The sequence below is a fragment of the Pocillopora damicornis genome, chromosome 4, assembly GCF_964200805.1.
Source record: "Pocillopora damicornis chromosome 4, jaPocDami1.2, whole genome shotgun sequence".
NCBI lineage: Eukaryota > Metazoa > Cnidaria > Anthozoa > Scleractinia > Pocilloporidae > Pocillopora > Pocillopora damicornis.
In genome coordinates this window covers 23,828,800-23,841,112 of record NC_142673.1, presented here as the reverse complement: position 1 = coordinate 23,841,112, position 12,313 = coordinate 23,828,800, and the positions used below count along the sequence as shown (strand labels likewise).

At 35.4% G+C, this 12,313-nt stretch overlaps 1 protein-coding gene across 1 annotated transcript in view; it reads left to right on the top strand.

Moving 5' to 3' along the window:
• Positions 1–12,013, top strand: part of LOC113683608 (phosphatidylinositol 3-kinase catalytic subunit type 3) — a 16,411-nt gene extending 4,398 nt beyond the window's left edge. The window contains exons 6-29 of the mRNA XM_027200866.2: positions 407–493; positions 1,017–1,112; positions 2,345–2,416; positions 2,548–2,652; positions 3,383–3,475; positions 3,605–3,661; positions 4,207–4,335; positions 4,688–4,835; positions 4,924–4,961; positions 5,433–5,503; positions 5,923–6,016; positions 6,646–6,762; positions 7,007–7,124; positions 7,584–7,660; positions 8,143–8,214; positions 8,321–8,390; positions 9,005–9,075; positions 9,221–9,305; positions 9,768–9,842; positions 9,964–10,049; positions 10,228–10,310; positions 10,494–10,584; positions 10,972–11,097; positions 11,440–12,013. Coding sequence (XP_027056667.2) covers positions 407–493; positions 1,017–1,112; positions 2,345–2,416; positions 2,548–2,652; positions 3,383–3,475; positions 3,605–3,661; positions 4,207–4,335; positions 4,688–4,835; positions 4,924–4,961; positions 5,433–5,503; positions 5,923–6,016; positions 6,646–6,762; positions 7,007–7,124; positions 7,584–7,660; positions 8,143–8,214; positions 8,321–8,390; positions 9,005–9,075; positions 9,221–9,305; positions 9,768–9,842; positions 9,964–10,049; positions 10,228–10,310; positions 10,494–10,584; positions 10,972–11,097; positions 11,440–11,454 — 2,076 coding nt within the window. The 3' untranslated portion in view covers positions 11,455–12,013. The remainder of the gene's footprint in view (positions 1–406; positions 494–1,016; positions 1,113–2,344; positions 2,417–2,547; positions 2,653–3,382; positions 3,476–3,604; positions 3,662–4,206; positions 4,336–4,687; positions 4,836–4,923; positions 4,962–5,432; positions 5,504–5,922; positions 6,017–6,645; positions 6,763–7,006; positions 7,125–7,583; positions 7,661–8,142; positions 8,215–8,320; positions 8,391–9,004; positions 9,076–9,220; positions 9,306–9,767; positions 9,843–9,963; positions 10,050–10,227; positions 10,311–10,493; positions 10,585–10,971; positions 11,098–11,439) is intronic.
• The last annotated feature ends 300 nt before the right edge of the window (positions 12,014–12,313 follow it).

Here is a 12,313-nt window from a genome sequence, read left to right as displayed (position 1 = left end):
TTGTTTTGACACATTGCCATATGCTTGCCTTTGGCAAATCACTATAATTATAATATTTTATTCAACCTCATTCACTAAGGATTATCAAATTTGTTATCACTACTTTAATCCAACAATCCAAGTATCAGAGTCCTTAACCCTTTAACCACTAAGAGTGACTGTCGTATAATATCACCCTTGAATCACACACATAGGTTATGAGAATAAAAGAAATGATCACCAACTAAGGAAGCTCTCGATTGTTAGACAAATTCTCCTTGTCAGTACCTTAAAAAATGTGCTGAGAACAGTATGGAGAATATGCATACTGACCTTAGGGTGTAAAGGGTTAGGGCTATGGCTTCTAGGTAGTCAGTCTCATTGTAACCTCTTTGTAATTTTTCCTCTTCTCTTCACATGGCAACAGCTAAGTAAGAAACATCACAAGGGTCGAATGCTCAAGGTGGATTGGTTGGACCGCCTCACTTTCAGAGAAATTGAAATGGTGAATGAGGTGAGATTTTCCCTAGTAAGGAATCTCTACTTTGTAGCTTTATTTTCAAAGCCTATCATAGAATTGGAAAGTTTTCCTTTTACACATAAATGTGTAAGAGTAATTGGCATCTAATATTTCTCCCTACAGTGTCACTGTTGAATCAAACATTGAGGTCATGTGAATAAAGGAAATGATCACAAACTAAGGAAGCTCTTGATTGTTAAACAAATTCTCCATGTTGGCACCGTAGAAAATATATGGAGAACAGTATGGAGAATATGCATACTGATGTTAGGGCGTAAAGGATGGATTAAATGAGTGGGATACCAAGATCACTTTAAAATGACTTCTATATTTCAACAAACTCACTCTTAGAGAGAAACTGGTAGGATCAAATATCAGAAACTAATTTTACATCTGTATGAGTGGGATTTGAATTCTGTTATTTGCTTAAACATTCAAGGTTATTGTAGGTCCATGTTACATGATTGTTTTTTTTTAATACAAATAGTAAAAAATTCTTGGTTTTGTTTCTTTGCAGAGGGAAAAGCGAAACTCCAATTTTATGTTTCTAATGATCAAGTTTCCTCGGGTCCACTCTGATGGCTTAGAGTATTCTGTGGTTCATTTTGAAAAGGTGATTGGTTGACTGTCATCCCTATTGTAACCAATAAATTAATAACTTGAAAATGCATATTAAGTATATTTACTCTTACACATTCATAATACAAACAGACTAGGGCCACATCACATCTTCAAGTAACACCTGCTCTTTGATGGTTTGTGTGCTGGTTAGATAAGACTCAACCAGTTATTTTTAATCCATCATGTGGAATTGCCATGAAATTATGATAAAATCTTATGCGATTGTCATTCAAGAAATATAATGTTTGATCATAAATATTTTACTCTGAGAGTGTGATTATGTCCTCTTATAAAACAGCTGGTGAAAAACAACTTAATGTTTCAGAATAATGCAAAGTTGTTCTCATTATTAATTCATGGTTCTCTGTAATCATTTTCTCTTTCCTTGAAGTAAAGTCTGACAATACTGCTACATTTTGAATTATTGTGCTTCTTCAGTTTCTACCCCATGCTGCTATATTGTTGTATTTTACCAGATTTCAAAGGTAAAATTTTTAAACAGAGATACTCACCCAAGCTGAGTTTCAGTTTTTTATGTTGGTTTGATCATGTTTATATTCACCCATGGGAATTAGTTGCATCACAGCTTTGATCAAACCTTCTGATCAAGAATTATTAGATTCAGATGCTCAGGTAATCTTCTTTTAGACAATATGTTTTCTGGTTAAGTTGTGGAATCACAAAGAACATGATTAAGAACAGAAATATTTAGTGTCAATAAGAATGAAGTTGGTTAACTACTTAACATAATATAATTCACTCTCATCATGTGAATAGTGTTGGAAAATATATATATATAAACCACATATTTAAATAAGTGACTTTCACTGGCACAGTTTCTTTAAATGTTAATTTAAAACTCTAGCCTTTTTTGCTACCATTAAAATCAAACATGTAAGAACCTTAGCTGATAAACTGGGCCCAATAATTATTGTTTGAGGGCTAATTAGCGCTAACCTAAGATAAAATTTTGATCCAGGTTTCCTTTTTCATTTGTTCAAAAGCCTTCTTGGAATTATTTTCTCTTTTCTTAATGGAGCATCCAATCATCGAATTGTAAACATTTAATGAATTATACTGAATTTTCTTTTTAAAGCTTTTTGATCAAAAATCATGTTTCACACTCTCCCAGGTTTATCTTAACCCAGCTTTGAACAACCTGGCCCTGGTTTTTTATTTTTATTTTTAGGCCTCCTCATTGACCCTTTTCTTCTCTTGTCTCAGGACGCCGATGATGTTGATTATGTCTGTACTCATCCAGAGATTGTGAGAGTTCCTGATCCGGAAATTCTATTGGTATTGAAATGTTGTTTTTAGGTTTCCACTTGGCTTTATCTGTGGACTTCCCTTGCCATTAACTACTTGCTTTTCAGAAAAAAGGCTAACTTTTTCTTTTTCTGAAGTCAAGTTTGCTTCCTTTGATTTAGGATAACCTTGTTGAACTAAAACATCACAAGCTTGTTAGAAGTATAAGAAGTGGAACAGTTTCAAGAGAGCTTAAACCAAATGCAAAAACCAGGGATCAGTTAAATGTATGGACCAAGATATTTGTTTATTTTTGTTATAATGAATGCATAATCTGAAGGTGTTCTGTCTTTTTACTGTTGGCAGCCAAATGAATGTAACTGCCACCCACTGACCATAAAATGTATCCTAATTTTTTTGGAGTGCCTTGTTACCCCTACCTACCCCACCCCACCCCTCCTTAATTTTCATCCATTTCCCCTTAGCTTACAATTTGCTAGTAAATAATTAAAAATTAATCAGTGAAGAAATAAGACAAAATAGGAATTTATGTATAGCACTTCTACAAGGTTTGTGGAGGACTTGCTGCCTTAATAGTAAGCACTTTTAACTCTTGGTCAAGAAATGCAGGTTTGAGACTTGGTTGGGACATTGTGTCTTGTTATGGGGCATAAAACTTTATCCTCACAATGCCTTTCTCTACTCAGGAGTATAAATAAGTACCAGATAGCTTTCAGTAAAACGTGACAAAATGTTGGGGTGTAACTAGGGATGTTCTAGCAGCCCATCCAGGGTTAGCAAAAATACTCCCAGTCAATTCATGCCTTAGAGACCAAGATGAGCTCAAGCACCTTGTGGGCTACTTATCTCTACTGTTAAATTTACCTACCAATGCTCAACCTTAGACCATTTGATTTGAGCACATCACACTGACAATGCCATTGTCAACTAATTTTTGAAACTTTAATATGTAATGTATCTAATTACCCAAAATTGAATGACTCTTCTTTCTTTCAGCAAATTGTGGGTTATCCTTCTACCAAAGTGCTCACATCAGAAGAGAAAGATTTAGTGTGGCAGTTCCGATTTTACCTCACTAATCAGAAAAAGGTGACATGTGGATATTAAACCAGTAAAAGTTATTTTGTTTGACAAATGAACTTGTAAATGGAATCAAAAGGATATTATAATACCTGATAATTAAAAAAATTTTTTGACCTATTTTCCTTTAATTTCCAGGCATTGACCAAGTTTCTTAAATGTGTGGATTGGACTCAGCCACAGGAAGCCAGACAGGTGTGAATTAGTTTCCTTAACTTGAGTGTTCAGGAAGAGCAATTTAAAGTAACTATTTGAAAGTGTACTCATACTTCTTTGAAATCAATTTTTTTTAGTCTTTTATTTTGTACTTACCAATAAAGGTTGCACATAGGGGTAAAATGGCCGGGGGGGGGGGGGGGTGGCACTCACCTCTTGCTGGTGTGGCCTGGGTTTGGTTTTGCAGAGCTGGCATCACATGTACATGTGGATTGAGTTTGTTGTTGGTTCATGTGCTTGCTTTGAGGGTTTTTCTCTGGTGCCTCTGGTGTTCCTCCTTCCACAAAACCAACATTCTAAATTCCAATTCAACCAGCAAGCAGTGAAAAAGAAGAGCCACCTAGTGGAATGTCCATTGCTGAGTTGCCATTTATTTAATATTTATTTTATTTAATAGAAATAAAAAGATGGGGATCAAAACTTAACAAAAACTAACTTCTGATTTAATAGTTCCATCAATGAATTTTACAAAAGCCAATTAAGAGATCTTAGCACTAACAATATTTAATTGTTCTGCTCTTCAGGCTCAAGAACTTTTAGGAAAGTGGAACCCAATGGATGTTGAAGATGCTTTGGAGTTGTTGTCCTCTCAGTTTACCAACAGAGCAGTCAGACAGTATGCTGTCTCAAGACTGAAGGAGGCCAATGATGATGTAAGGGGTTACATGCTGATCAGCACACATGAAGTGTCATTTCTCTGTGTGTGCATTTATCATGGGACTTGGTTGGCATGGCTGCAGGACTGTATGTTAACTAAGAATGTCAATGTTGTGAAATGTATTTCAATGAAGTTGTGACTGTGTAACTGGATTATTGATAGACTTTACAACACCAACTTGTAAAGAAATTGGGACAGACTGATGAACTGTTTGACTAAGTGACTGACTGACTTACAGATCAACTGACTGTTGTGTGATTGATTGATCAATTATTGGACCAATGATCATCCAAAACCATTTTTTAATGATAATACATGTAATCAAGGCCTGTTTGATAATTTAATAGGACTTGCTGCTCTATCTTCTCCAACTTGTCCAAGCATTGCGTTATGACGCTCTATCAGATGAGGAAGAAAAACTTACTGAGAACACTGTTGATAGTCTGCTCCAGGACAACACTGAAAGTCAAACAGCAGAGACAATACCAACACAAGGTAGTAAAACAATTCAATAAATAAATACAAAAAGTACAATTGGTCAGGTAATCACAAGGCATTTATGTATATGTCTCTCTTCCATCAGATGCTGAAGGTATTGCAATAGTCAAAGATACTGAAGAGGTTAGAAAATGGAAGATATTTTCCATACATAAATAATTACTTTCCTTTGGCAAGAATATGCTCAAATCTTGGTTTACAGAAATGATATAAAGGGAAAAACAAACCATTTTCCAAGCCAGAGCAAAGCTCAAGGATAACTTTAAATTTTGTGGGACAGACAATTTCCTGAGAGAATATTTTAAGCCAAATAGAGGCTATTTGAAATATATTTTTGAAGCATGTTTACAAACACATGATAATCTAAGGTTTTTCCCAGTATAGTGATTTAGTGCAAATTATTAATAGTTTTCCTCTTTTTGTTTACCAACATGAAAACATTCTACCCACTTGAATAGTTTCTAAGTAAGACTCACACAGCCTCTAATGGTTTGAATATTGGTTAGTAATTCAAGTTTTCCCTGTAGATAGGCATGAGAATGGTCTATAATGATTGATTTTTACATTGACTGAAGTCTTGAATCTATCATCTAGGGTTCAGATTTGGCCTCATTCCTCATTTTGAGAGCCTGCAGAAGTGACACCCTAGCAAACTATTTTTATTGGTGAGGCAATCCTACAATGTAAATATAATTTAAAGGGGAACATATTTGCTAATTTTTTTTTTTCAACATAAATGGCAACAAACCTAGGGCAAGATGAACTTGGAATACATTTCAGTAGGCAAGATGAGCCATGGCAGAGATAAGAAACTTATTTACTACAGTTGTTCACATAGAACTTGATCAGACTTGACAGGTGCCTCTCTTTCCTGTCAAATCCAATTCTTTATCTCAGGGACTTATCTTTATTGTTGGGAAGAGTGTAACAGGGTGAATGTTACACTGCTCTTTGAGAGGAAAAATTTTTAATATTTGACAATAAATCAACCTGCCAAGCTGACTTCCTTAAAGAAAAAATAGTGATGGTATATGTTCTTGTACCACTAAAAGTGTAAACTTTTAATTTATTAATGTTTTTTTAGGTATTTATTTGTTGAATGTAATGATGGAAAGGACACAAAGGAAGGAGAAATGTATTTAAATGTGATGAGGAGATTTAGTCAGGCATTGATGAAGGTTTGTACAACTCGTGCTTACTTCATGAATAAATAACTAACTTAAAGATCTCTGTTTTTTGTTATGGGAGACATGATGGCAGGGTGATCATGCTGGAATCTGGGTTGGGAGGTCTGGGTTCAAACTTACCTGAAGGAGTAACCAAGAAATTTCTCCAAACAGTATTGTCACATTTCCAAGCAGAGAGGTGATAAGAAGGAAAAAAATATCATTATGGGGAAATTCTTTGATAAAACACCAAACTCTCATAGCTCATATTCTTAGGAAAAGCATAGCTAACAGTGCAGAGAGTTGATGTGTAGATGTTGGGAGTGAAAGGGTGGACCCTTACACTGCCTCCCTCCACCCAGGAGTACAAATATGTACCAGTTGGTGAACTGTCAGGGAAGGCTGATGAAATGCTTCAAAGAACTCTGCAATGAATCAGCAAGCCACTCATAGGGAGCATCAATACTTCTAGTTTCTTCAGATCTGCAGAAGGCATGGAAGCTGTGGAAACTGGGATACATTTTGGCATTTTTGGCTATGAGCTTGAGAGCAGAAATAATTTTGTAGGCTTGGTATGCTAGCAGAATCAACAATTTAGATCATTATGGCTGTTGAAGTAGTTGTTTTCTCCTTTGTTCCAGGGTGGGTGGGAGTGCACAGTTAGGCGGAACATGTTGGGCAAACAACAGCAATTTGTCAACCATATTGTCAGACTCATGAAGGAGGTGTCACAGTTTGGGGGTGGTCGTAACAAAAAGGTGAGTCTCATTGAATGGGATACAAGGCATAAATTATGATCAATTTTCTGCAGCATAGGGATGTACAAACTAAACAAATTATTAGAACTTGAAATAATTTTGGACTGACAGAAAATATTTTAGACTTCAAGAACTTTAAAATAAACAATTTGCATCCCTTATAGCATTTTCTCCACTAACAGACTCTCCATTGAAAGCATTCATATTAAATTTTACAATTTGAATTTTTTTCCCTTTTCAATAGATACACAGATTAAGAGACCTGCTTGATGTTCCTGAGTTGACTTCATTTGGACCAATACCTCTCCTTCTTGATCCAGAAATCAAAATCAAGGGAATCATAGTTGGAACTCCAGAGGACAGTATGTGAATATTTTTAAGAAATCAGTGACTTGCTTTTCCTTTTTGTTTTAATATTAAAATGCGTAACTTTACTGATGTTTGCCCTTTTTTTCTGTTTAACTTTCTGCAAAAGAAGGACTCTGATTAAAAATTCCTGACTGAATAGGAATCTATAAGAAGAGCAGGGAAGGCACAGTGATGGAAGTGCTCACCTCCAACCACTTGTTGGTTTAGTTTGTTCTTAGTTCTTGTCCTCACTCTGAGGGTTTTTCTTGGGGTCCTCCAGCTTTTCTCCCTCCACAAAAACCCACATTTTAAATTCCAATTTGACCTAGAAACAGTAGACAAGAAGACCCACCTAGTGGAAGGTCTATTGCGAAATCCAGTTTATTGTTAATGTATTGTTTTTATTATTCCCATTCCCATTTATCTGAACAAGGAACAAAACACTCAGTTCCATTTTATTTCATCTATTCCAGAAAAAGCCTGGCTTTTCAAGAGCCACCTCATGCCTTGTAAACTCACGTTTCTTACATTGGATGATCGAGAATATGTGGTTAGTGTGGTTACAAAACTGTAAGCAAAATTTTAACAAAATAGTTTTATTGGGAAAAAAAACATAAAGCAGAACTGGCAGCAATCAATTTTAGGGTTAGTAATATTTTTGAAAGTTTGATCATTCATTTAAGGAACATCATAACCTCAAAGCAATGTGATTTCCATCTGTTATGAACTCTGCACTGGTGTTTTTAAAGATAAATGTAAGTTTTTTCAGAGAGAGAGCTAGTAAAATAAATCAGTACTCCAGTTGAATCTAGTCCCTATTACTTTAAAGAGTCAAACTAGAGAGAAACTTCTGTGCAAGTCTAATTTCATGGGCTGAAACAACTGACAGATATCTTTTTATTAATCATCACTTCTACCTTCTGTTAATGAACAAATTTCATCAATTTCATGTTAAACTTAAACAATCCTATGTCCTGTTTGGTGTGGAGAATAAAACTCTTGCTTTGTTGATCACCGCTTTTTCCTTATCAGACAATTTTCAAGAATGGTGATGACTTGCGACAAGACCAGTTGATTCTTCAGATTATAAGGCTCATGGATAAGGTATGCACAATTGCTTTGTGTACCACAATAAAACTTGTACAATTCATTGCAACCCAGCTATAACTTAAAATTTCTTCACTCTATGATATTTTTTATTGTATTGCAGCTCTTAATGAAAGAAAACTTAGATCTGAAATTGACTCCATACAAGGTGCTGGCAACAAGTGGAAGCCATGGTCAGTCCCTCCTCACATGATTTAGCTATGCTTTAGCAATTGTTTAGTTGATGTCAAGGAAAGTGAAAGTATTCACTTTACAATCACCTTCTAAATCTCAAAAATTTATGTACATGTACGTATTAAGTTCCAGAATGTGAGAAGAAATATTGATGGGCTTGGGTTTGCAATCCCAAGAAGAAAAACAGATGCCCCCCATGTCTTTTTTTCTTAAAGAATGTTTGCAGGGATTTAAAAAAAAATTAAGTTATAGTTGAATGTGAATGCAGGATTTTTAAGTTAAGAGATTAAACCTAATGATAATCATGTTGTATGAATAAATGGTTAATATTTAATTTTCTTCAACCCTTTGCACCATAACATCAGTATCCATTTTTTCCATACATTTCTCCATACATTTACTTTTACTTATCATTTCCTTTATTCTTGTGATCTTGATGAATGATTTAGCTGTGTGACTGTGTGGAGAGGTTAGATGTTGATCACTTAGGGTTTAAAGGGTTTATCTGTATCTTAGGTGTAATCCTAGAGCAGTTGTAATCCTAGAGCAGTTGCAAGGGTATATATCAATGCAAGTATTATTTTTTTCATGCATTACTGTTTTTGTTTTTCAGGCTTTGTGCAATTCATAGAATCCACTCCTATAGCAGAAATTCTGGATAAAGATGAGGATAGAAGTATACAGGTATGGAAAAAAGATTTGTTACCAGCAACTCTGCCTAGTCCTTCAGCAGTGAAAATCCCACTAATGCTTTATATGTAGTTACTATGATCTAAAAGAATTGAAAGAAAATATATTTTGATAGTCTAAGTGACTTTTCCTTGTGCAGAACTACTTTCGCCGGCATGCTCCTTGTGAAAGTGCACCACTAGGAATCAGCCCAGAGGTGATGGATACTTATGTTAAAAGTTGTGGTAAGTCTGCATATACTGAACTAGCTTTATGACTTCCAGAGCTAATCCCTGTTCCTGTCTGTTCTGTAGCCTGAAACAGTAAGATGTGTCGCTGCTTCTTCCCAATGAGGTGCTGGTCCATCATAAGCCCCCCTTCCATCCCCCCCCCTCTCCCCTCCCCTCCCTCATCCCCTGCAGCCCAATAATTTCATCAGGTTTTCTAATACCCATTCTTACTCCCAAATGGAAAGAGGTGACTCTACCTCCAGAAAGGAATGCATGTAGCTAGCCTAGTTTCAAACCCAAATTTTCAATCAGAGTCTATTGTGCCTGATTATTGAGCCTCTGTTTCTTCTACAACCGTGTCCAAATACATAAAACAGTCATTGATAACCTTTTGATTAAAGAGCACCACTCTTAAACAATCTTTAAAATAATACTGATTTAATATTCTGACCAAAGTTTATTTTCTTCAACCTTAAGCTGGCTATTGTGTTATTACATACATCTTGGGTGTAGGAGATAGACATCTGGACAATCTACTTCTCACAAAATCAGGTAATTACCAAATGAATACAGTTCCTAGAAATTTGATGCCAAGTTCTATAGAAAAAGGGACTGTCTTAATTGCAAACTATATGTAGCATTGATAGATTGTTTTCTTTATTGTTATTCTCAGGAAACCTATTTCACATTGACTTTGGTTACATTCTTGGAAGAGATCCTAAGCCACTTCCACCACCAATGAAACTGAGCAAAGAAATGGTAAAACAATCATCAGTTCATCCTCTCTGTGATTGTTATTACTGCTATAATTTTTCTTTTGCAATAATTCATTTGAAAAAGGTTGCACATCTTCAAGCTTCAAATTATAATTGCCACAATGTAGTATAATTTTATAAACATTTGAAAAGTGTTATTACTTTTTTTCATTTAACTTTAGGTGGAAGGCATGGGAGGAGCATCCAGTGAGTTTTACCAGACATTCCGGAAACAATGTTTCACAGCTTTTCTCCACTTGAGGAGGTAAAAACATTTTATCTTAAGTAACTAAAAAACTGCATGCAAATTAAAATCTGTTATCCAGATGTCTACAAGCAACCAAGTATTTATTTTTCCTCTATTTGGTCAAGTGGAAGGTGAATGAAAATTCATGCAGGAGAAATCATTCAATGCAGCTTACAAATGTAATGTTCTTCTTTCCTTCAGGCATGCAAACTTGATTCTGAACTTGTTTTCTCTTATGGTGGATGCAAATGTACCAGATATTGCATTAGAGCCTGACAAAACTGTGAAAAAAGTAAGTATGCATCTTGATTTCAAGAGATCATACAGTTTCCAGATCAATAGCAGTATCTGGGCAACTGCCCACCTACCCCTCCCCTAACCCAACAACAGTCTCTTGTTAACAAGTTAGTGTTAATGTTGGGTTAGGGGAGGGGTAGGCGGGCAGTTTCCCAGATACTGATATTGATCCCAGATTCCAAGGAGATTTAAACTGAATTAGAATGCACAATATTCAGTTGCAGCCAACAAAGGCAACTTTATTTCCAGGAGTAATGTAAAATCCAGGGTGTTAAAATTGTTTCCCCCTTAATTTCCAAGTTGAATGTGATTACTTGTAACATAATCTGACATGGACATCAATGTTACAAATTTTAATTAATTTCTTTTTTTGAAATGTTAGGTTCAGGACAAATTCCGTTTGGACCTAAGTGATGAGGAAGCTGTACAATACTTGCAGTCACTAATTGATGAAAGTGTAACTGCCATGTTCCCAGTTGTGGTGGAACATATTCACAAGTTTGCTCAGGTTAGTTCCTTAAATTTACTTTAAGTTTTCATTGACATTTTTTCCTGACAGTGTTTCTTAGACCATTGGCAAGTTAGCAACATGAGTTCTCTACTTGGAATGAACACTTAATTTCCATGTCATGATATATATTTTGTTGTTATCAGCTTCCTTTTGTCTACTCTGTGTATCTTCATAGATCATCACCTAGACTTTAGTTGTGGATTGATCAGCAAGATATTTTTACTTTAATCTGTCCTGATCAGTTCCCCGGAAGTACATTATTGACGTCTTTAGCTCAGATTCTCCAATTGAGGAATACACTCCTGTACTAAGATGTACCCTCTATAAATTCATTTGCAGTATTGGAGAAAATGAAGTTGGATTACTTGTGTAAGCAGATGGTAGATGACACTCAAACTTAAACTGTGTTATTCAAGTACATTCAGCCACTGGTCCAGAGCAAGAAATAATCAGAAGAGTAAAAATTTTGGGGATATGAAACAGACTACAAATCTAGCATACCTTCATTGTTATGCATTTCATAAATATTGTAATTTATAATGATAAAACAATATATATTTTATTAAGAATAGCATCCATGAAAGTGTCTTTTGTTGTGCCATACATGTATTAGCTCTGTTTTTGTTCAATTTATTAATTCACCCAGAGATTAATTGTTAACTGAATTCTCCATCTCAGCACCTTACAAAATGTGTGGAGAACAGTTTAGAGAATATGCATACTTAGTGACTAGCATCTAATTTCTCCTTACAATATCACCCCCCCCTGCCCATCATGGTTTTGCGCAGGTTACTGAGTTCTTTTAAAAATGGTCGTGCACTTAACACATTTTGGTGAGTATCTGTGAACTAGGTTGTAGTTTGAAATTCATGCACAATATTTGGATTGCTTAAAGAGTATACCTTTTCTATATGATCAGTACTGTCTTGTATGTCACCTATGTAATTTGTTAGAGACTTGCTATTTTTATAACCTCAGCAACCTCCACTGGTTTCCCCAAGTCAAATCTTAAATCCATCTTTTGATACACTCATGCAAAGCTGTTGCAAATCCCTTGTCCTCAACAGAGAGAAATTGCAAGAGATATGGAGAAAAAAAAACAGAAAAATATATCCTGCTGTGTGAGTGTTTTTTGTGAAGAAATGCTTTTTTGTGTAGTGTGTGGCCACCATTGTTGACTCTTAAAGCTGAAGGGGGTTGGAGAAAGGAAGGA